This window comes from Rosa rugosa, chromosome 6 (genome assembly GCF_958449725.1).
Source record: "Rosa rugosa chromosome 6, drRosRugo1.1, whole genome shotgun sequence".
NCBI classification, from domain to species: Eukaryota; Viridiplantae; Streptophyta; class Magnoliopsida; order Rosales; family Rosaceae; genus Rosa; species Rosa rugosa.
Window position 1 is genome coordinate 5,039,206 of NC_084825.1, and position 23,700 is coordinate 5,062,905.

Here is a 23,700-nt window from a genome sequence, read left to right on the forward strand (position 1 = left end):
TTTTTTAGTTATATGTTCTTGCAATTGTATTGTTCCTGATTTAATATATACCATTATGTATAAACTCTTGCAAGATTATTTCTAGGTGTTTTCTATGTTCATTTCTTTTTTGCTTTGTATATCATCTACATATACACTACACAAACTATCATACTTCTTAAAAATTTGCTCAATTTTTCTTTAAAAAATTGAAGGTGGCATCAATAAAATGAATCTATGGATCCATAAGCGAAAGAGTTGTCAACCTCACCAAACTCAGAATCCTTGACCTCTACTCTAACGAGTTGAGTGGTGCCCTGACTGCCCTCCCTACAAGTATCGGTCAGCTATCGAAATTGTAATTCATGCTCCATTTCAACAATCTAGAAGGTAGATAACCTCCATCTTTGATGAATTGCACAAGCATTGTAGAACTAAATCTAGGAAGCAACCATTTGGAAGGAAATATCTCTACCCTAAATTTCTCCAAACTTAGTCAACTTACTAAACTTGACCTTGGAATTAATTAGTTTTTTTTATAAGTTAAAAATTTATTAAAAGAATAAGAGAAAATACAAAAAGGAAGAGGGGGACATCAACCAAAACCCCTCCCAGAGAGTTGAAATGAAAGCTGAGAGAAAAACTAACAGAGAAAGCAAAACAAGGCTATAGTAGGATGTATGGGTGGCCATAGCAATTAGAACACCCACATATGCTAGCAGTAGCCATAAGAAACAAACCAGGAGATTGAAAAACTACACCAGCCACACAAGTACACACCATATAATTAAGCAAACCATAGGTGACCATGCAGCAACATGTAAAAGGAGCCACCATCTTCATGCTTCATAATTAAACCAATGAGCCCTTGCAGCATCATATCCAAGTACTACCAAACTTTGCATTATGAGATAAAGATCAGTACAGCACTTGAATATCACCTTGTCTTGTAGCTCAATTAAACCAAGTCCAAAAACCATTATCAGACACAACAAGACGGTCCAGTGGTGCAAACTTTTTAATATTTTATTAATCAAGCTGCTGAGGCTTATTAATCAACCTTGGAATCAATTACTTCACTGGTATCTTTCCACTTAGCCTTTACTCCTGCAAGTCCTTGAAAGCAATTCGATTGAGCAGAAATGACCTTGAAGGGACAATACAACCTGAGATTCGTTCATTGAAACTTTTATCCTTCCTCTCACTCAGTTGTACCAGATTGTCTAATGTCACAGGGGCAATACAGATACTGATGGGTTGCAAAAGGCTCACGGCACTCTTACTGTCATCAAGTTTTCATCTAGCAGAAGAATTTCCAGCTGAATTTGGTATGGTTGATTTTGATGGATTCCAAAATCTGCAATTTTTGGATTTGAGTAACTGTGACTCATGGGACAGATACCTATATGGTTATCTAAGCTCAAGAAAGTAGAGGTTTTGGTTCTCAGTTCTAATAGAATCACAGGGTCCATTCCTTGTTGGCTGGGGAATCTTCCAAGGCTCTTTTTTCTGAGTTTGGGATCCAACCTACTTTCAGGTGAATTTCCAAAGGAAATCTGTAGACTACCGTCATTGGTTTCTGATCAGTCTACGGATGAAGTAGACAATTATCTTGAACTGCCCATTGTTGGACCGACAAAGGTGGCAGACAACCCCGAAAGGCTGACTTAAATCATGCCTTATATTAGGAATATTGTTTTTTGTAATAATAGAGTTTTTTTGTAGATGTATATATATGCTCTGTTAGTAGAGATCAAAATACACAACATTCCCAAAACATTCTCGTTCATTCTGATATGGTATCAGAGTAGAGATCCAATTTGGAATCTGTTCCGCTGTGTTTTTTTTTTTCTTTTGTTTCTCGGGTTCTTTTGAGTTCTTTTGGGTTCTTTTGTTTAATACAGATTGGTTAATACTGACACTCTAGCCAATTCTTTTCTTCTGATCAAACACTATCTGAAACCCATAAACCCATAACCTGTTTTTGATCTCCAGTCCTTGGTATCTCATCTGATCACCTCTGATCGCATCCATCCCAGATCGGCGTCATCCATCCCAGATCGGCGTCATCCATCACAGCGGCCCCTGCAAGCCAGCAACGCACGCCAGCTCCACCGCAGCCTCCAGTCTCCACCCACCGCCGCTGTTGCAACACCCAAGTCGGCAAAACTGCGCCTGCCCACGAGCGCAGTCCACTCGGCCCCGCCTGCGCAGATCCCGGCCCCGCGCGGCTCCAAGCCTCCTGTCACCCTCCGCCTCACGCCTAGCACCTGCAAGAGAAAAAGAGAGGGAGACAGAACAGAAAGAGAGAGAGAAAAGAGAGAAAGAGACAGAAAAAGAAAAAAAAAAGGAGGAGGGAGACAGAACGAAAGGGAGACATTTATCACAGGTCTAGTAATAGGTCTAGTGATTCTGCTTGAATTTATTTATTTAAAAAAAAAAAAAAAAAAGAAGAAGAAAAAAGTAAGTAAGTAAGATGGTGGATTTGATCGTAAGTGATCCTCAGGCTACAGGAGCTACATCTACATCTGTGGCTCGTGAAGTTGTGATTGTTCAAAATGTAACCGATAACTCAAGCTTTGGCGTCAAGCTTGATGGCACAGGCTTATGAAGATCCATATTCAAGGGATTGGAAAGTGGAGTTATGTTATTGGTAGCACTGCAAGACCTGCTGCAGGACCAAAAGCTGATGAATGGGACACAGCAAATACTAACGTGATGGGAATTCTTCTAAAAGCAATGACTCCAGAGGTAATGCAGTTATTTGCTAATTTTGATTCTCCCAGAGCAATTTGGGACTCTGTTGCTGCTACTTATTATGATGGAAGTGACTTTGCCCGTGTTCATGAATTAAATGTCAAAGCTTTCAAAATAACTCAAAGTGGACAGCCTGTTGCAACATTTTATGCAAATTTGAAGACAATCTGGCAGGAGCTTGATCAGAGAAATCCTAATCCTATGACTTGTGAAGCAGACATCACTACCTACAGGAGTGAGCAAGATAAGATGCGTGTTCATGTCTTTCTTGCTGGTCTCGATCCTCATTTCGAAGGGGCAAAGAATGAGTTATTGCGTCTTGCAACTCCTCCAACGTTGGAGCAAGCCTTTGCTTATATTCGAAAAGATGAAGCCAACAAAGTTGCTGCCAAGGGTCTTCATACTGACATTTCAGTTTTAGCAGTCCAGGCTAGATCACCTCAATCTTTGTCTCCTCAGTATGGGAGTTCATCTCATGTCCCATCTCTAAGTCACTATCGACCTCGGAGCCAGGTGTACCAACAGAATCAGAATTATAGCCGAGGGCTGGCTCCGGTTAATAACCAAATGACTTGCAACTATTGTAAGGAAGTTGGTCATTTCAAGAATGAATGCCCTAAGCTACGAAGGTTTAATTCGAACAATTCCGGTTGGAGAGGAGGAAGTAATACTGGAGGAAGTAGAGGTCAGAGAGGCAAAGCAGCAATCCAAATGGTGCCAGAACCTGATTTCTATGGTGTCGAAGGGCGAGACCTCTCTAAGGGTAATGTTTCCTTGACTAAGGAAACTCGAGGTAAAATTGGTATTGCTTTACATATTTCTGACTTTACTGGTAGTGATACATGGATAATTGATTCTGGTGCGTCCGATCATATGACCTACGACAAGTCTTTCTTTGTGTCTATGTCATCTCCTTCTATATCTCATGTCTCTAATGCAAATGGTGTGTCTTTTCCGGTCTTAGGTATTGGGTCTATTCAAGTTACACCATCCATTGTTTTACATGATGTCCTTTATGTGCCCTCGTTGTCTCATCATCTGTTATCTGTATCTCAATTGAATTCACAGAATAAGTGCTCAGTAACCTTTTATCCAATGTATGTTGTTTTTCAGAATCTGTGCAATCGGGTGATCATGGGCAAGGGAGACCTGAGGGGGAGACTGTTTCATTTGGATTGCATGTACGCAGGACAAACACAAGAACCAGAACAACCTTTAGCCCTGACATCGAGTTCTGATCGACTGAGTGAGTTATGGTTGTGGCACAGGCGTTTGGGTCACCCATCTTTTGGAGTTATGAAAAAGTCCATGCCTTCGTTATTTTTGGGAATAAGTGATTCTAGCTTGCATTGTGAAACTTGTGCTTTGGCTAAGAGTCATAGGTCTAGTTATCCTTCGAGCTTTCATTCTAGTACTATGCCTTTTGAGTTAATTCATTCAGACTTGTGGGGTCCTTCTAAACATTCTACCCTTTCTGGAATGCGATATTTTGTGTTATTCATCGATGACTTTACCCGATTATCTTGGGTGGTTCTACTTAAGTCCAAAGATTCTGTCTTCTCTGCCTTTACAGCATTTCATAGTCTTGTTCGTACTCAATATGATGCTCATGTTAAGGTTTTTCGTTCCGATAATGGGGGTGAGTTTATTAATCATTCTTTTCATGAATATTTCCAACACCATGGCATAATCCATCAAACTTCCTGTCCACAGACACCAGAGCAAAATGGGGTGTCTGAACGGAAAAATCGTCACCTTTTGGATATGGCTCGATCTCTTTTGCTTAGTGCTAACATGCCTAAGTACCTCTGGGGAGAAGCTGTTTTGTGTGCTTCTCATCTTATCAATCGCCTTCCATCTGCTCCTCTTCAAGGTTGTGTCCCACTTGAGGTCTTGTCTAACTATGTTTCTATCCCATCATCTAATACCCTTCCTGCTCGTGTCTTTGGTTGTGTTGCCTATGTTCATTTGTATAAAAATCAAAGGACAAAATTGGATGCTAGAGCCCTTAAGTGTGTATTTGTTGGGTATGGGTCTCATCAGAAAGGTTACAAATGTTATCACCCTCAATCCCAGAAGTTTTATGTCACCATGGATGTTACTTTCAGTGAAGATGTTTGTTATTTCTTGCCTCCTGTGACTCCTAGTAAGGGGGAGAAGTCTTGTTATTATGAAGATTTGTCTAATAGGCAAAATGAGTGTCTGGCATATGAGTTCTCAGAGTTGGAGGACCCATCGTCTACTATTGAGAAGGAAAATAGGGAAAACAGGGGTTCATCCAGAGAAGAAGCTTTGAGCAATGTATTACCAACTGGTCAACCGGATCAGTCTGACCAGTCGGCTGGGGAGACAATTTTTGATCAAGTGGAGGATGAGGTTCTACCGTCTTCAGATGGTGTTTTAGACAATGCTTCAGTCTCTCCCTCCTCTTCAGCGGTCTCACCTGCTCAATCATCACCCGAGGTATGTCCCAATCCTTCCTTGTCTAAAAGTCCTTTTGTGTCAGGTAGTGTTCCTACCAAAACCTTACCCAGTCGTTCAACCCGTGGTCAACCTCCGAAACACTATGAACCTACTCTAAGTGCTAAGACTAAATACCCTGTTGCTAATTATGTGTCGACCCATAGGTTATCTAAACCATATGTAGCCTTTGTGAATCAATTATCTTCTGTGTCTCTTCCTAGTAAAGTGCAGGATGCCATGAAGGATGAGAAGTGGATGAAAGCAATGACAGTCGAGATGGATGCTCTTGAGAAGAATTGTACGTGGGAGTTGGTGTCATTACCACCAGGGAAGAAGACAGTTGGTTGTCGGTGGGTGTATACAGTGAAACATAATTCGGATGGTTCAGTGGATCGGTACAAGGCGAGATTAGTGGCTAAAGGGTATACTCAGAAGTATGGAGTGGATTATGATGAGACATTTGCACCAGTGGCCAAAATTAACACAATTCGGGTACTTCTCTCATTAGCTGCTAATCTTGATTGGCCTTTGCAACAGTTTGATGTTAAGAATGCATTCTTGCATGGTGATCTGCATGAAGAAGTTTATATGGATTTGCCTCCTGGATATGGTACTTCCACTGGAGAGCAGGTGGTGTGCAAATTGAAGAAGTCGCTTTATGGCTTGAAGCAGTCTCCCAGAGCTTGGTTTGGCCGGTTCACCAAGTTCATGAAGAAAATTGGGTATCGACAGAGCAATTCAGATCATACCTTGTTTCTTAAACATCGGTGTGGTAAAGTGACTGCCTTGATTATCTATGTTGATGACATGGTTGTGACAGGTGATGACATTGAGGAAATTCAAAGGTTACAAGGTCAGTTGTCCTCTGAATTTGAGATGAAAGATTTGGGTAATTTGAAATATTTCTTAGGAATTGAAGTTGCTCGTGGCAAGGATTGTATTGTGTTGAGTCAGAGAAAGTATGTCCTAGACTTGCTGGCAGAAACAGGTATGCTTGATTGTAAACCGGCTGCTACTCCTATCGAGCAGAACCATCGGTTAGCAGAGTATATAGATCAAGTACCTACAAATAAAGGGAGATACCAGAGGTTAGTTGGACGGTTGATTTATTTATCCCACACTAGACCAGATTTAGCTTATGCAGTTAGTGTGGTGAGTCAGTTTATGCATAATCCCAGTGAAGCCCATATGGATGCTGTATTTCGTATTTTGCAGTATTTAAAGTCTGCTCCAGGGAAGGGATTAATTTTTTCAAAATACAGTCACTTGGATGTTTCCGGATATACAGATGCAGACTGGGCAGGTAATATTACAGATCGCAGGTCTACTTCGGGCTACTTCACATTTGTGGGTGGTAATTTGGTTACTTGGAAGAGCAAGAAACAAAAGGTGGTGGCTCGCTCCAGTGCAGAAGCAGAATATAGAGGAATGGCCCGAGGACTTTGTGAGATGTTGTGGTTGAGAAATTTGTTGAGAGATTTGGGGTTCATGCAAAAAAAGGCTATGCCGCTTTATTGTGATAATAAGGCTGCAATTGAAATTGCTCATAATCCAGTTCAACATGATCGTACGAAACATGTAGAGGTAGATCGACACTTCATTAAAGAGAAGCTGGATGCACAGGTCATTTTGTTTCCCTTCGTTCCTACTGAAGAGCAATTGGCGGATATTCTTACAAAGGCTCTATCGAGTAAAGCCTTTTATGACTCACTTGACAAGTTGGGCATCCGTGATCTGTATGCACCAACTTGAGGGGGAGTGTTGGACCGACAAAGGTGGCAGACAACCCCGAAAGGCTGACTTAAATCATGCCTTATATTAGGAATATTGTTTTTTGTAATAATAGAGTTTTTTTGTAGATGTATATATATGCTCTGTTAGTAGAGATCAAAATACACAACATTCCCAAAACATTCTCGTTCATTCTGATACCCATCCGTTTAGTGTAGAAATGCAGTGCAACCTACTTTGTTCAAATCATGCATGATAATATGTTTCTCTGAGTTATTTTCTAGTCACAGAGATCACACACTCAGTTTCGTGCAGAAATGCAGTGCAACTGTAAATCTGTAATCACAATATATAAGTCCCTGCCCCTTCATTATGGGATCATTCAAATCCAAACTAGTCAATTGTCTCTTTTCAATTGCATTCAAATCCCATTACAGAACGTACAAAACAACAATCACTAATAAACAGGAATAGAAGCGTCCCCGAAATGAAAAATAACCATACTTAAGTAACACAGGATCCTTTACTGAAAACAGACAAGACTATTGCACCTGCAGTGACTAGCTTCAATATACGATATTAGGACCTGCGAGCACCACTTCACATCCCTCATCTCTAATGATGTGAAGCTTCACATGTCCCTTCACAAACTCAAAAACAACGGTGTTCCCTTTCTTAATCTGGTTCGCCTTGCAACAATCACACCAGCCTTTGTTCATAAGTGTACGACCATCTTCCATGGGGGTCACTGTAACAGGCCATGATCTGTTGCTTGGATCCCGAAGCTCTATAGTCCGCTTGCTCATGAGACCCTTAGCCCTGGCTATTATTATAGGAATGTTCTACAATTGGAACATATTTGATATCAGGGAACGAAATATAAGAAATAAATTAACCTTGTAGATGACAAAAGAACAAAAAAGGGAAAGAAAACTCTGCTGACAAGTGAAGAACTCTAAAGAACAACTTCTGATTCACAAGTGATGGAACTTTGATTTTCACTGAAATGATTGAAAATTCTTATACTCACGTACACATTCCATTCAAAAGACAAGAATTACTTTTTTTCAGTCATAACTCATAACAGGGAAAAGACTTTTAGAAACATAATTAGCTTTTTCATTGGGTATTATCACTTATTACTTACCAGCTGATACAGTCTGTGAGCCTCCATAGTTCTCTTAAAGCAAAGATGCTCTGATTTGAACTCAATGATTCTGAGTCTTGTCTCCCCAGGCATGACATAATCCCCTATACAGTCCCAAATTGAAACACAATTTCAGAAGAATGTAAATTACTTGGCAGATAAGAGAAAAACTTGATTGTCTGGTCTTGTATACAAGTAAAGCAAACTAGAACTTACTCATTTGACCAACAAAACAGCCAGTACTTCTCTTTCTCTTGGCTTCATCCATGTCCATTTCACATGCACTTTCATCATAGATTGTCACACTGAACAATGAATTGCCATCATAATTGAAAACCAGAAAGTCTCCTTCCTCCAAATAGTTATCCTTCACAAATTTCTTCCAGCCTTTATGGAAGAATAGATCATTGTTTTTCTCTTCCAATTTTACGTCCCAGCATTTTCCAGTAGGGCCTCGAAGTTTGCATAGTGCCGGTCCATTGAAGTCGTTGACAAAAGCTGTTGGCATTTTCTACAAAATATAATTGCTTCTCAGAAAACATCATTGTTTTTAGAACCAATCAAAAATTCTTACATCAGCAAGAATATCATTTGTTTTACAAGTTTAGAACACAGACAATTTGGTCATGGAAATAATTCATGCCAAGTCAATGACAATTTGATTATCGACTCATTGAGCAAATTAGGTGAGATCATGTTAGAAATGCCTCTTTTCCCTGAGCTTTTTTATGTCACTACGATTCCATAATCAGTCATAATGTTGATGAATAACACTACTTCAGCTAAGACAGTTGCTATGTACTATATTAGAAAGATATGGACTCATGATTCAGTGTCAAACATTAAACATAATAGATATTGATGAAAATCATACACTTGACATGGATTACACTAGAAAGATATGGATTTGTGAATATCTAATACATTAAATTAAATTTGAGGAGAACTATACACTCAATTTTGGAAATATCTTGAAAACCGAAAAAGGAGGTCAAGATGTTACCAGTTTCTCAGAGAAATCACCAACAAGGACCTGGAAAAAGGCGGGCACTGGTGATGAACGAGCCATTTGAAGATGGTACCTGCAGCTATTTTGGATTTAGTTTATAGGCTCAAGATTTCTGTCCCAGATAATTTTTTTTTTTTTTGTAAACAGTCGCTTCATATACTAATGCTAATTAATTCAAAGCTTTCAGCTTTGGGTAAAAACAGCTACAAAATAGATATAATGAACCTCAAGGATGAATAGAGGTAAAAATAGCTTTGAAGGCAGTGGCTTCATATGCCTGGGGACTAAAGGTAAAATAATAGATTTAATGAACCTCTTTCTGAGTGAAATTTGTAGTTATATACGTTGCTCTTATGCTATACTATTTTCCAAAGCGTTTTTGAGTTTTGACATTATAGGCTCAACTGTTTCACTAGTTTCATTGTTTCAAGCCTTGAGGCTCAACTTTTTCTCCAAAATAAGGTATAAACTTGGTATAAAACAGAAGCAGATTGGAGTAACAAAAATGCAAACCCCAACAAGAGAAAAAGACTGAAAGAGATACAATAAACTAAAGAAAGAAGAGAAAAGACTGACCTTGAAGCCTTGAAGAGGAATAGGAAATGCAGAGCTCTCTCAAGTGTAAACTCTGAAAGTTAAAATTAGAATTCCTTTAATTAGTTTGTGCTAGTTCCAAGGAAATATAAAGATGAAGAAGAAGAAGAGTAAGAATGAGAAAGTAAAGTAGGGGTTTGAACCTGAGGCAGCAGCAGAAATAAGGACTGCCTTGAATCCCCAAGATAAATATGTGAACCAACAAAAAGAAAGAGGGAAAAAATAGCCTAAATTAAAAAGAATAAAGCTGAATGAAGTGATCATAAGGACATGGAACACAGTAAGCATTGACTCCAAACGTAAATGCTTTGAGTAATGTCCGAAAGGACATACACACAGAGAAGAAACCCAGCTGAGCAATAACTCTTATCTCGTTTATATTTAATATAAAACCAGCAGGTCTGACTCCTGAGCTCGGTTTCTGTTTTTGTGGCCTGTAAACTATTATATGCAGTTGTCCTTCCTATATTGCTTGCCTCTTCTTGTGCAAAGTTGCTCTGCCTTGCTGATTCGTTTTGATTTTGTGCAGACTGGAAAAACCAGTGAGCTTTAATTTTCTTATAGCCGTTGCTTCTTGTCTCTGCTAGATGGTTTTCTTTTGGGCCTTGGGCATCAAGAACTGCAAGAACTGCATTACCTTCACCATATGAATCCATAAGCAAAAGAGTTGTCAACTTCACCAACTTCACCATAGACCAAGACCTTTGCTATAACCTCAACTAGTCAATTGTTTATTTTCAATTTCGTTCAAATCCCATTACAGAAATCACCACACCGATCAGTAACATTTGAGAGAAACAGAAGTGTCTCCTTAATAAAGTAACATAGGATCATCCCAAAGCAGACAAGTTAGTGTTCCAATCACATTCCAATCAACCACATTTGAAAAGAGTTTTCCACCTGCAATGGAACTATCTTCAATCTTTGGCTTTAGGGCCAGTGAGTACCACAGCAAGCTAGGACCTGAAAAAATGCTGGCACTGGTACTGTATAAGCCATTTGAGGATGTTACCTTCATCTGCTTCAAAGTTTTAGCTTTTGGGTGAATAAAGGCAAAACATACATATAATGTAACATAAGGGGTATATTTAATTTCTGAATGCAAATAGATAATTAGATACGTCCCTCTTATAGGCTCACCGCTTTCGCAGTCACAAATAATAATTTTGGACGCAGTTGCTTTTTATGCTAATTCAAAATTTTTAGCTTCTGGTTTATAAAAGTAAAAAGTAGACGCAATGAGACTCCAGGATATCTTTGTGAGTGCAAATACATACTTCTTATGGTGTGTTTACATATGATTTTGATATTTATGCCAGTGATACTCTTGTTTGCTAGCAATAAAGGTATAAACTTGCAAAAACAAACTGAAAACCCCTAAAATGGAGACCAGAAAAGGCACAAAAAACTTAAGAAAGAAAAAGAAAAACTAAGCTTGGGAAGAACAGGAAATGCAGAAGTCTTTCAATGTAAAATCTGAAAGGTAATGAATGCAAGCCCCAAAAGATATATATGACATGGTAGATAAACAAGCATTGACTCCAAAGAGAAATGCTATCACTCTATCAGTAATAAATAAGTGTCGTTTGTGTTCTGATGCAATCAGTCTGGTTTCTGTTTTTGTGGCCTTTGAGCTCTGATGCAATCGTCCTTCCTATAATGTTTGCCTATTCTTGTGCAAACTTGCTCCACCTTTTGATTTTTCTGCTGACTCTAGAAAGCTGTGAGCTTTAATGCACTCTTCTTATAGTGATAGCCCGTTGCTTCTTGTTTTTGCGTTAGGCTTACTGGGCCTTAAGGTTAAACTTTGCACCAAAATAATCTACACATTTGGATCCAAAAGCACATTTTTGTTCGGAATTTTAACTCCTAATGAGAATGAAATAAAGAGAATTACTCTCAATTCCCCTTCAATCATGTTCATGTGTTTACCAACACTTAAGGGGAATCAAATGTTTGTTTGATCAACGAGAAAATCTGAAATGACTCGTTTTTTTTTTTTTTGGCAATTAAAATAATTTATTAATTAAAAAAGATAGTAGATAAGGGGGGGACATGAAACCAAGACCCCTTTAGGAAAAAAAAAAAAAAAAAAAAAACAGCTAACTCAAAAGGCAACAAAACATAAGCAAGATTAAGCCGATTGAATCAAAGATCAAGACGTACAACGGGCGTTCGATTGCGGGTAGGGTAAGGATCACGGGTGTTTGGCTCCAATTTTGTTGCAGCTGGTCAACAGTCTCTTTTCTGCGCGGGCGTGCCAGCACCGTTCGGGTGCGGTCGTCGGGGGTGTCCCTTGACCTGACTTCTTTCAAGCAATTGTGGACGAGGAGAGCACCAACCTCGTCGTGGGATTCTTTGTGCCTCGTGGCGAGGACTTTTGCTGAGCTTCTTGTTAACACAATCGATACTCAATATTCCAGTTTTGCTTCTGTAGAAAATTGGGCTGATTGTTTGAAGGCCTTCCACTCAAAAAAAACTCTTGCACTCTTCATAAGAAATGATCCTTGGGCTGTCTAGAATGGATCTGGAAAGTTTCAGCACATTTCGATTTCATTTGGTAAGTCTGCCACCCCTCCTTCCTTGTCTAGCTCGGTTTTTTCTAGCCGAAGTAGGAAAATATGCTAAAGTTGACTTGTCATACTTCCATAGTAGGCTTTATTTAGCCTCTAAATATATATTTCGAGCTTGTCGACAATATATAGCTTGAGCCACTGACATTGGCTCAATTTCTCCAAGACACGCCTTGTCAGGCCAAAATGTTTATTTTGGGTCCAAACATTGCCCCCCAGACCTCGAAGTCAAAGGTCCTCGTCTTGACTAAAGAGGTCTTGAATCAGCACTCCTCTTATAATGTCGTTGCTCCAAAGCCACTTGTATTGGCTTGACTAAAATTACTTGAACAGTAGTCTCTCTCCCTCTTAATTATACATAGTGAGCATACATATATTAATCGCCAGTCTTCCTTCGCGAACCATCCTTTGCGAGGCCATGTAATTAAGACTACTTCGCTGCCAACAATTCGCAACCCAGCTTTCGCCACAATTATTGGCAAAAATATTGATTTGACCTCCTCCACTGCTAATACCATACTAGACATATTAAATGCCTCTGGTATATGTGCCCAGACCAATACCAATGGCCTCTTAAGTATATTAACAAGTTCCAGCCACTATTAGGCAAGAACACAATTTTTTGCATCCTCTGCGACGGACAAATTTGAAACTCTTTTTGTATTTTTTTTTTTTTTTTTTTGTCCCTTAACTTGTTTGTTTATTTGTTTATTTATTTTTTTTATCAGATAAACAACTCAAATGCTACAAACTAGTTGTTTGGCTCCAATTTTGCTGCAGATTGTCAACAGTCTCTTTTCTGCGCGGGCGTGCCAGCACCGTTCGGGTGCGGTCGTCGGGGGTGTCCCTTGACCTGACTTCTTTCAAGCAATTGTGGACGAGGAGAGCACCAACCTCGTCGTGGGATTCTTTGTGCCTCGTGGCGAGGACTTTTGCTGAGCTTCTTGTTAACACAATCGATACTCAATATTGTAGATCGAGCAGAGCGACATCACCGGGAAATGTTGAGATCTTGCTAAAGCGTGACTTTAGCTTGGCTGGGTTGCTAGGGCGTTACCCTTGCTTGGCTGGTTCTGTAACCGTTGTGGTCGCGGCACTACCGTCGGCTCCCGAGGAGACTAGGACCGAAGCACGTTGACAGAGGGTTTGGTGGCACTGAAAGTCGGCTTCTGAGAAGACTAGGACTTGGAGTGAGATCACCGCTAAGAGAAAGAGAAATAGAGGGAGAGGAGTTGCTCTTAGAGAGGTTTGCTCTAGAGAGAACTTAGATCATCTTAGAGATGTTGTTGTTGAATGTGAATGTGTGTTTTAGAATGAGAAGAGAAGGTGTTTATATAGGGAAGAAAAAGAAGAGTGAAATGATGAGTGGAAGAAAAATAATGAAAGTGGAATATGAAAGTGATTTGTAAAATATGAAAAAGATAGAGAAATGATGAAATGAAAGCAAGGCATGAATGTGCAAAAACATGGAAGTGATGATGATCTATTAAAGAGATTGTCTTGAAAAATATATCCAAGGAAAAGAAGAAAAGCATCTAGCTTTCTTCATGTGGGTAGGAAACATGAACATGTGAATATTGAGCTGGTTTTAGGTCAGTTTCTGCCCCTTTATTCCTTCAATTATTTCTCCAACAAGACTTCAGAATGAGCTTTCGACTTCTGCATAAAAAATGTTCCACTATGAGTGTAGATCACCCTGGTAAAATTTCAGATTTTTATTCCATGTGGTTGGGCCGAAAATGCTGCTGGACCTCTTACAGGTCCAGTTTTCCAGTTTTGCTTCTGTAGAAAATTGGGCTGATTGTTTGAAGGCCTTCCACTCAAAAAAAACTCTTGCACTCTTCATAAGAAATGATCCTTGGGCTGTCTAGAATGGATCTGGAAAGTTTCAGCACATTTCGATTTCATTTGGTAAGTCTGCCACCCCTCCTTCCTTGTCTAGCTCGGTTTTTTCTAGCCGAAGTAGGAAAATATGCTAAAGTTGACTTGTCATACTTCCATAGTAGGCTTTATTTAGCCTCTAAATATATATTTCGAGCTTGTCGACAATATATAGCTTGAGCCACTGACATTGGCTCAATTTCTCCAAGACACGCCTTGTCAGGCCAAAATGTTTATTTTGGGTCCAAACATTGCCCCCCAGACCTCGAAGTCAAAGGTCCTCGTCTTGACTAAAGAGGTCTTGAATCAGCACTCCTCTTATAATGTCGTTGCTCCAAAGCCACTTGTATTGGCTTGACTAAAATTACTTGAACAGTAGTCTCTCTCCCTCTTAATTATACATAGTGAGCATACATATATTAATCGCCAGTCTTCCTTCGCGAACCATCCTTTGCGAGGCCATGTAATTAAGACTACTTCGCTGCCAACAATTCGCAACCCAGCTTTCGCCACAATTATTGGCAAAAATATTGATTTGACCTCCTCCACTGCTAATACCATACTAGACATATTAAATGCCTCTGGTATATGTGCCCAGACCAATACCAATGGCCTCTTAAGTATATTAACAAGTTCCAGCCACTATTAGGCAAGAACACAATTTTTTGCATCCTCTGCGACGGACAAATTTGAAACTCTTTTTGTATTTTTTTTTTTTTTTTTTTGTCCCTTAACTTGTTTGTTTATTTGTTTATTTATTTTTTTTATCAGATAAACAACTCAAATGCTACAAACTAGTTGTTTGGCTCCAATTTTGCTGCAGCTTGTCAACAGTCTCTTTTCTGCGCGGGCGTGCCAGCACCGTTCGGGTGCGGTCGTCGGGGGTGTCCCTTGACCTGACTTCTTTCAAGCAATTGTGGACGAGGAGAGCACCAACCTCGTCGTGGGATTCTTTGTGCCTCGTGGCGAGGACTTTTGCTGAGCTTCTTGTTAACACAATCGATACTCAATATTGTAGATCGAGCAGAGCGACATCACCGGGAAATGTTGAGATCTTGCTAAAGCGTGACTTTAGCTTGGCTGGGTTGCTAGGGCGTTACCCTTGCTTGGCTGGTTCTGTAACCGTTGTGGTCGCGGCACTACCGTCGGCTCCCGAGGAGACTAGGACCGAAGCACGTTGACAGAGGGTTTGGTGGCACTGAAAGTCGGCTTCTGAGAAGACTAGGACTTGGAGTGAGATCACCGCTAAGAGAAAGAGAAATAGAGGGAGAGGAGTTGCTCTTAGAGAGGTTTGCTCTAGAGAGAACTTAGATCATCTTAGAGATGTTGTTGTTGAATGTGAATGTGTGTTTTAGAATGAGAAGAGAAGGTGTTTATATAGGGAAGAAAAAGAAGAGTGAAATGATGAGTGGAAGAAAAATAATGAAAGTGGAATATGAAAGTGATTTGTAAAATATGGAAAAGATAGAGAAATGATGAAATGAAAGCAAGGCATGAAGGTGCAAAAACATGGAAGTGATGATGATCTATTAAAGAGATTGTCTTGAAAAATATATCCAAGGAAAAGAAGAAAAGCATCTAGCTTTCTTCATGTGGGTAGGAAACATGAACATGTGAATATTGAGCTGGTTTTAGGTCAGTTTCTGCCCCTTTATTCCTTCAATTATTTCTCCAACAAGACTTCAGAATGAGCTTTCGACTTCTTCATAAAAAATGTTCCACTATGAGTGTAGATCACCCTGGTAAAATTTCAGATTTTTATTCCATGTGGTTGGGCCGAAAATGCTGCTGGACCTCTTACAGGTCCAGTTTTCCAGTTTTGCTTCTGTAGAAAATTGGGCTGATTGTTTGAAGGCCTTCCACTCAAAAAAAACTCTTGCACTCTTCATAAGAAATGATCCTTGGGCTGTCTAGAATGGATCTGGAAAGTTTCAGCACATTTCGATTTCATTTGGTAAGTCTGCCACCCCTCCTTCCTTGTCTAGCTCGGTTTTTTCTAGCCGAAGTAGGAAAATATGCTAAAGTTGACTTGTCATACTTCCATAGTAGGCTTTATTTAGCCTCTAAATATATATTTCGAGCTTGTCGACAATATATAGCTTGAGCCACTGACATTGGCTCAATTTCTCCAAGACACGCCTTGTCAGGCCAAAATGTTTATTTTGGGTCCAAACAACGGGAATCTCTCTTGGTCTTCAATTTTTATTTTGAGACTTTGAGAGAGACTTAAGAAGATTCTCATCTGCCAGAGTTGCTTCACCCTCATCAAACCAAGAACACACCGGACTTATCTCAGCCATTTATTTAATAGTCTGAAATGACTCATCAAACCAAGAACACACGGGAATCTGAAATGACTCGTTCATTTTCATGTCAGTTAAAATTTATTTAATAGTCTCACATCACCATTTATACACTGGACCGAGCTAATAGTATTAGTCTATGTAACAATTTGTTATTGATTGGTCCTTTAATATATTCTTTTTACTCCTGCGATGAAACCCACAAATATATTTCAATTCTATTAGTTTAGACCACCACATAACAATGTCACATAATACTTCAAGACCATAGAATAATGACTCCATTTTGGTGGAGAGTTGTTAGTGACTCTCATTCATGGATGAATTAAATTGTCATACCGAAGTTACCCTCATTTTTTTCACAATAATCCAAAAACACCCGTGTATTCTCTTTGCGAATATCAGTAAATATTAAACACCTCAATAAGAATGACTCACGTTCACTCTTTTTCCATATTTCCCTCACTAGTCATTACTCCTCTCTGTTTCCTTTATTACTATTTTTCATTTTTAGCAAATGGTTCATTATTAATACAGAAGAAACCCTGATAAATACTATGAATGACTCAATGATACAATAATGAGTCACTAGTGGGCCTACTTATAACAAAACATCAGACCAATCAGCCATGAGTTAAATTTCCCAAGTCTAAAAGGACTAATAAAACTATAGAATCTCTAGTATAACTCTAGGCTGGAAAGCGGTCATGTGACCATAGTGAACCCAAATCCAACAAAGCATCAACAATAATGGTAGAAGAAAGTCGACATACCAAACAGATAGTGATTCTGAAGTCTGAACCCGTGAAGAAATTACTTGGGTAAATCTGGATGATATATGTCGTAGCTTAATTAGCATTCTTTTGTATTAAAACGTCAAAACAACAACAAAACATAGAAAACATAACACAAAATCAAAAAGACTATTCTGCGGCTAATTTTCAGGCCAATGTTTGGCCCAAATTCAAGCCCAATTTTATAACCAGGCCCAATCCTAATCCCAGGCCCAAAACAAGTCGTCCCCAACCGCCAGTCACCGATCAACAACACCACCAACCGGATAGTCTGCTGCAGACCGAAGAAGCCCTTCTGCCATCGAGAACCCCCACCGCCAGATCCTCCGGCCTCTCCACTTCCTTCTTGACTGACCTTAAGTAATCCTTTCACCAATCTGGTTGCTGTGGGAACTTATTTGTCATTCATCTCAGGAGAAATATGTAATGACAAATCTGAGTAGAAAGTGACGATTTCCAACGCAAGTAAAAATCTACACCAACTTTAAACAATACACAACAGAACAAACCATCTGTACCAAGGCATTCTCCAGATAAAATCACCACCAGACAGGAATTGCTATTTTGAATTTTATGCCAACACTTCTTGCCACTTACATGCTAGAGGAAACTTCCATTATCAGAGCTGCTGCTGACCAAGAAGAAATGGCTTGTAAAAAGCATGGGTTTGAGCAATCTCAATACGCTCCCGAGGGTCGTGCATGGTCTCATCCCTTAAAGCTTCAAGAATAGCCTGAGGTGGGAACTCCCTATTCACACAATCATACAGAATGCCATTACATTTGTAATACTAATTAACATCATGATAGACCAATTTATTTAGTGATTTAAACCAACTTGCCAACTTGATCAATGCAATTCACATTAGATGAGTCAGAACTCAGAAGATATTGACCCAACTCAAACTCAAGTGGAATCCTTTCACTTTGAGAATAGGCAAAAAAAAAAAAATTACCTTTTTATAAGTATACTATATAGAATCCTCAAGATAGGACAAAGCTGAACAGGAGCAATGAGCCTATCTTCTTCAGGATGTTTGACACTTAGAGAGGGCTCACTAAGCAGCTCATAAAATGCTTTCACAGCAGAGACTCCCTGAAAGATAAAAAAGGAATTATCATTCACATATGGTGAGTTGACTCCGTGCTATATCCAAATGATTATGGTCTTCTAATCAAGCCGCTAATCTCACTTTATTACAAAATGAGTGATCATTCCACACAAAACATAAAAATAAAAACAAAGAAAAAGAAGTCACATGACAGAACAAAATGCAGACTCATACTCCAAACTAGTTCTTAAATAGCCAGTGAAATCAAACATGAATGAAAAAAGATAAGAGTAGGTTCATCATCTATGCTGCAAGTGATATAGATTTGTAGTAATGCAACTGTGAAACAGCTCTCCCAAAACAATGATTCATTGGGGCACTCAATAAAAATAATTATAGTTTGTATCCAGCTATAAACTTCTATCATCAAGGAATTACACATCCTATATGATCCTTCATTCTATAATTATACCGAACTCTAACTTTCCAACTGCAGAGTCAGCAAGGCCCAACAAACAATGAATATATGTAGTTGAAGTTCCATAATATATTCTGGCCAACAGGCTACACAGTATACATTTCCCCACACCTTGAATATCTAGACAATGCAACTCCATTTGGATAGTTGATTGTAAATTTTCTAAATTATAACTTTGCAATCACTTGTCATTAGAACTTAATCAATGCAAAAATCGGGTGACCTTCACATTATTTATAATATATACCCAGAACTCCCACAAAATCACTTTGCAGGGCTCAAAACTGGGGCTTCCTGCCGAACCCTATAATCTTTAGGTACCATGAGGAGGTTTCAACCCTTGATCACATGAGACCAAAACACAGGCAAGACCACTCCTATAACCCCTAACTGGCATGCTTCCCATATTGTTCATATGTTCCCAAGTCGAAGCCCTGAGCTATAAAAAAGTAATATGATTTAATTCAAGGAAGTTGTAAGTATTCATTACCCTTCCCCATCTCCCTTTTTTAACTCCATTTGGATTGCCAGTCATTTCAAGTTTAGTTCTAAACAAACTCATGCTTGTTTCTTTGTCCCTATTTAACATGATTGAGATCCATACCTGAATCATACCCTTCCCCTTGATGCTATCACCCATTTCAAGGCTTAACTCCCCGTTGGCCAGCTTTTGTCCATACCATGCATTACGACCTTTCAACAGGGTTACATACGTGTCAGCCAATAAAGGTCCTGCTAGCTTCTCTGGTTCTTTTGCCAACAAATGAGTGATAAATATCATCTCTGATGTACAATGTGCAAAGTATACAGATTTGCTGGTGGCGCTCTCATTGGTTAACCCAGCTACCATTCCTGTTGAATCATAACTTAAAAATTAATGTACAGATTAAGCCTTGAACTACATTTGTTAGAAACGATACAACAATAATCAAAGTATTAAGGTCCCATAATGAAAAGATAATATCACAGGAATGAAAGAAACATCCCAACATAAGATATAGTAGAACAACACGAGGTCATAGGATGATAATTGAACATACCAACCTTCCAACTGACAAAATATTGCCAATTAAAGCAGGCAATTAACAATAGTTCTAGCCTTCTAGGTTTCATACGCAAAGGATTTTAGCAAGAAACTTCAGATAGTCTTCACCCAATTAACTGGACTATATACATAAATCTTTTCCTTATGACAACTTGAAGTACCTAGGTTTCCTTACAATATGTCCTTACCTATCACGGTACCTAGGTTTATATATCACTGAACTACCAAATAGTAGTGAATAATGCACAGAACTTTTGGATCGTAGGACATGAGCTTGTTGTATTTAGACAATAAAGTGCACGTAATTCAACCCCCCACCACCACCACATCTGTGAAAGTGTATGATTTGGTTACGCTAGCTAATGTGCAAAGTAGAAGCTTCAACTTCCAATAATTAATTTAAGTCCACCTGTATTTCATCTCTGTCAAAAGCTAAGGAATATATGATGTTACACTCAATTGTTTGCAATCCTTTGGTCACATCACATGCAGTCTTTTTCCAGTTATCAATTCATGAAATAAATAGCATCTAAGACAGGTACTGTAGTACGTGTTAATTGTACAGCAAGTAAGAAAGGTATTCCTAAACTGAAAGCATCAAGAGATGGAACCTCTTAACATCACAATATAGCATTTATCTTAAATAGCCGTTTTGTGTTCCTTGTTTTTTCTCTTCTAAATTTTTCCTCATGTTCAGGTTGCACTAAGCTATGAGACTGAATCTTACCAGCTCCAATGGCATAGACATTCTTTAAGCCACCCATAACTTCATGAGTAACAAGGTCACCATTGTCCCACACAATGAAGTGTGGCTGCCTTAAAAACTTAGCCATTGGCTTTCTCCACTTTTCCGCTCCACATAACCGAGCATTAGCATATTCATTGTTGTATATCTCTGAGGCAATGTTGGGTCCTCCAAGGTAGAGAATGTTTTCAAGAGGAGCACCAGCTGAAAATACCATACAAATTAGATAGAGGCGAGATAATCCGCGACCAAAGAGAATTGCTTAACTACTAACTGATAAAAGATGTCCCCTAATCATACAAGTATTCCATGCATTATAAGCCACTGTAATAGTACAAGTAAAGAAATGAAGGTCACTTTTATTATCATGAGAAGATACCTCCTACAAGCCTGAAGATCTTCAACTACTAATTGTGTAAACAACAGTTACACAATTACAAAACACAGCAACTAAACTAGCGCTAAAGAGCACCGAAAATGTTGAAACAGATAGAAAAGAAAATGAATTGAAAAATGGTTATCAGAATCTTCTATACCAGTGCATGAACGCTGAAATTTACCAACTATTGAAGCAAAAAAATGGGAATCAGCCTTACTTGCTCGCTGGATCATCTGAGTGGGAGTAACTATGCGCGGTTCGGGCGCCAATTCAGCTTCAACACCTTTTGAAAGAGAAACTATAATTGGCATTGTTTTCCTATCCCTCCAATACCTACTAATTTCTTCAAACACGACACGAGTTTCAGTAGACGGCAGCCCATTCACCACAATATCAGCATCCCACACAGCCTCCTGCAAATTGGTGACAACCTTCAAAGGGCAAAGAGGAGTATCAATCATATTCAGACAGAACCCGTCTCTCAATATCTCATCCGCAAAAAGTATCCGGTCACCTAATCTCCCCTCGACATACTTCAAGTAAGCGCACCGCCTAATCAGCCTCCTCAACACATCTTCCCTTGCATTGATCACTTCAAACAAATGTTCAGCTGTGGCTCTATCCACAGACCTTCCAGATCTTCTCCATATTCTCACCACCGCCTTCTCTCTCAAGTGTCCATAAGTGTCTTGCAACATAGCAACAAAAACACTTCCCCAAGCACCTGCCCCTACACCAACTATCCTTAACGGATCACCTTCGGCTTTGCCCATCAAACGCCGAAGCTCGTCAAGCTTCTCCTCAACAGAAACATTCGAGTGCTTAACCAACCACTCGGGTGAGTACTTCACTCCATCCGCGGTAGCACTCATCCTTCTTCTTTTTCCTTCTTACAGTTACAAACAAACTCAGCTCCAAACCCAAGTAACTTTTAACATTTAGACACACATCAACTGCCCCATCTCAACTCAGAAATCAAAAAAGCTTTGATCTTGTTTCTGGGATTTTCGGCAAATTAAAAAACAACGCTTCTCTAATCCAAGTTGGTTCAACTAATACAAGAATTGAAAGGAAAAGGAGACGAACCAAAGTGGGTGAGATCGAATTTTGGGCTCCAAAACGTGTACAACAGCCTTGTTCAAACCTTCACGCATTGCATGTGTACGCGAGGTGGTTCCTAGAAGAGGAAAAATGAATGGGGATGAGGAAAACGCAGAAAGAACCAAAAATGGAAAATAACAAAGCTGTTACTGGCTGCTCTGCCGACTTGTGTTTAAGGAGAGAGCTAAGGGCATCTCCAACAGACTAGCTATTTCAACAAAAAATTAAAAATTTGGCTAATTTGAGATAGTTTAGCACTCCAGCAGAATAGCTATATGAAAGTCAAATTTGGCTTTTGCTAAAATCTCTAGCTAAATTTAGCTAGGGAGGAGAGAGAAAATAACAAAAAGCTAAACACTCCACGTTCTATTTTTTTAGTTTAGCTAACACTGCTAGAGGAAAAGCTGGAAATTTACTACCTAAATTTAACTTTGAGATGATTTAGCTAAAAAAATAGTTTTTACTGTTGGAGATGCTCTAAGATTGTAGGATTGTACTAAATGCGAGGGGCAGCAGCAAATGAAAGTCGGTGCTTGTGCTCCCATCCAAGGAAGGGAGTTGGATGCGACGTGTTTTGTTCCTTTTTTTTTTTTTTTTTTTAATCAATTACGGAGTGCTATTGTGAGTTTGGATTAAGAGGTTGGTCGTTGTGTTTTTTTTTTGTTTTGTGATATGGGTTTTTACGTTTTAGGGGTTTGATTTATCTTCAGCTTTAGGATCTTGGTGATTGATTGGAGAGGTTTTAAGGTACGGTTTTGATCTTTAGCAATTTTCTGCTATTGTTTTTCTTAGTTTTTGTGTCTTTTGGTGTTTAATTGTTTTTTTGTTGTTGTTGTTAGTTTTGAATATTGATATCAGTTTTTACGTTTTAGGAGTTTGGTTTATCTTTGGCTTTGGGATCACGGTGATTGTATATCTGTGTGTGTGAGGTAGTTGGATTTCTCATACTTTTCACTAGCCATTAAATCCATTATTGTTCAAAATCCTGAAATTCCCACTTGATTGAATATATAGCCACAATCTGGAACTGGAACCAACCCTTCTTTAAGTTTATGATAATGCACTTTTGCGTATAGATAATGAAATACATACTCAAAAACTCAGTTTAGGAGAAAAGAACTTTGGGGTTATGTTTGTTTAAGTATAATGGTATTGAGAGAGATTGATGAGAGAAGTGTAGAGAGAGATGTGTATTATTATTGAGAATAGGAGCCCTATATATAGGGATTACAAAGTACTAGTTCTAATGTTACAAGGAATACCAATCCGTGTAGGATTAGGAAATCTAGAACCTTCTCTCCTATTGCTACTCCTAGTTTGATAAGGCACACTAAACTTGATTTTCCTTCAACACTCCCCCTTGTGCCGCTCAAACTTGGTGGTGACGCTTCATCCGTTGCCTCGTTAAAAACCTTGCCAGGTAACAAAAACCCTATGGGATAAAAATAACCCTGGTCGAAGGACAAAAAGAGCACAATACGTCCTTCACTCTTCGAGATCGAACATGTAGACATCATAACTCCCCCTGATGTCGATATCTCCCCCTGATTGCTACAATCGTGGGAGTTCGGATAACTTTCTCAATCCGATGCTCTTCACATGTTTCTCGAAGGTGGATTTAGGTAACGACTTAGTGAATAAGTCCGCTACATTATCCTCTGATCGGATTT

At 39.1% G+C, this 23,700-nt stretch overlaps 3 protein-coding genes across 6 annotated transcripts; 1 reads left to right on the forward strand and 2 right to left on the reverse strand.

Annotated features, from left to right (window-relative positions):
• Positions 1–2,586: 2,586 nt before the first annotated feature.
• LOC133718592 (uncharacterized) lies at positions 2,587–3,974 on the forward strand. The gene is made up of 2 exons (XM_062145461.1): positions 2,587–3,529; positions 3,850–3,974. The coding sequence occupies exons 1-2, from the start codon at positions 2,587–2,589 to the stop codon at positions 3,972–3,974; spliced, it is 1,068 nt and encodes a 355-aa protein (XP_062001445.1).
• Positions 3,975–7,343: 3,369 nt separating this feature from the next.
• LOC133715202 (putative B3 domain-containing protein At5g66980) lies at positions 7,344–9,712 on the reverse strand. The gene is made up of 5 exons (XM_062141602.1): positions 9,663–9,712; positions 9,081–9,165; positions 8,294–8,588; positions 8,078–8,181; positions 7,344–7,772 (listed from the first exon to the last, which is right to left on the reverse strand). The coding sequence occupies exons 2-5, from the start codon at positions 9,144–9,146 to the stop codon at positions 7,497–7,499; spliced, it is 741 nt and encodes a 246-aa protein (XP_061997586.1). The 5' UTR covers positions 9,147–9,165; positions 9,663–9,712; the 3' UTR covers positions 7,344–7,496.
• LOC133715200 (probable glycerol-3-phosphate dehydrogenase [NAD(+)] 2, cytosolic) lies at positions 9,663–22,213 on the reverse strand. 4 transcript variants are annotated; one of them, XM_062141601.1, is made up of 6 exons: positions 21,147–22,213; positions 20,533–20,754; positions 19,365–19,612; positions 18,187–18,326; positions 17,829–17,980; positions 9,663–9,714 (listed from the first exon to the last, which is right to left on the reverse strand). In XM_062141601.1, the coding sequence occupies exons 1-5, from the start codon at positions 21,799–21,801 to the stop codon at positions 17,851–17,853; spliced, it is 1,395 nt and encodes a 464-aa protein (XP_061997585.1). In that variant the 5' UTR covers positions 21,802–22,213; the 3' UTR covers positions 9,663–9,714; positions 17,829–17,850. The 4 variants fall into 4 exon arrangements, with proteins under 4 accessions (XP_061997585.1, XP_061997584.1, XP_061997583.1 ...); XM_062141600.1 differs by lacking the exon at positions 9,663–9,714 and adding an exon at positions 17,222–17,615; XM_062141599.1 differs by lacking the exon at positions 9,663–9,714 and adding an exon at positions 17,222–17,666.
• Between the last annotated feature and the right edge of the window lie 1,487 nt (positions 22,214–23,700).

Bases quoted from the DNA above. Each gene is read 5' to 3' on its own strand.
- LOC133715202 (XM_062141602.1), bottom strand. From the start codon at position 9,146: ATGGCTCGTTCATCACCAGTGCCCGCCTTTTTCCAGGTCCTTGTTGGT. The intron at 8,182-8,293 runs GTAAGTTCTAGT...GGGACTGTATAG, and splicing joins CTGTTTTGTTGGTCAAATGA to GGGATTATGTCATGCCTGGG. The intron at 7,773-8,077 runs GTAAGTAATAAG...TTCCAATTGTAG, and splicing joins CTCACAGACTGTATCAGCTG to AACATTCCTATAATAATAGC.
- LOC133715200 (XM_062141601.1), bottom strand. From the start codon at position 21,801: ATGAGTGCTACCGCGGATGGAGTGAAGTACTCACCCGAGTGGTTGGTT. The intron at 20,755-21,146 runs GTAAGGCTGATT...TGGTATTTTCAG, and splicing joins TCAGATGATCCAGCGAGCAA to CTGGTGCTCCTCTTGAAAAC. The intron at 17,981-18,186 runs GTAATTTTTTTT...TTGTGTGAATAG, and splicing joins TATAGTATACTTATAAAAAG to GGAGTTCCCACCTCAGGCTA.
- LOC133718592 (XM_062145461.1), top strand. From the start codon at position 2,587: ATGAAGATCCATATTCAAGGGATTGGAAAGTGGAGTTATGTTATTGGT. The intron at 3,530-3,849 runs GTAAAATTGGTA...GTTGTTTTTCAG, and splicing joins CTTGACTAAGGAAACTCGAG to AATCTGTGCAATCGGGTGAT.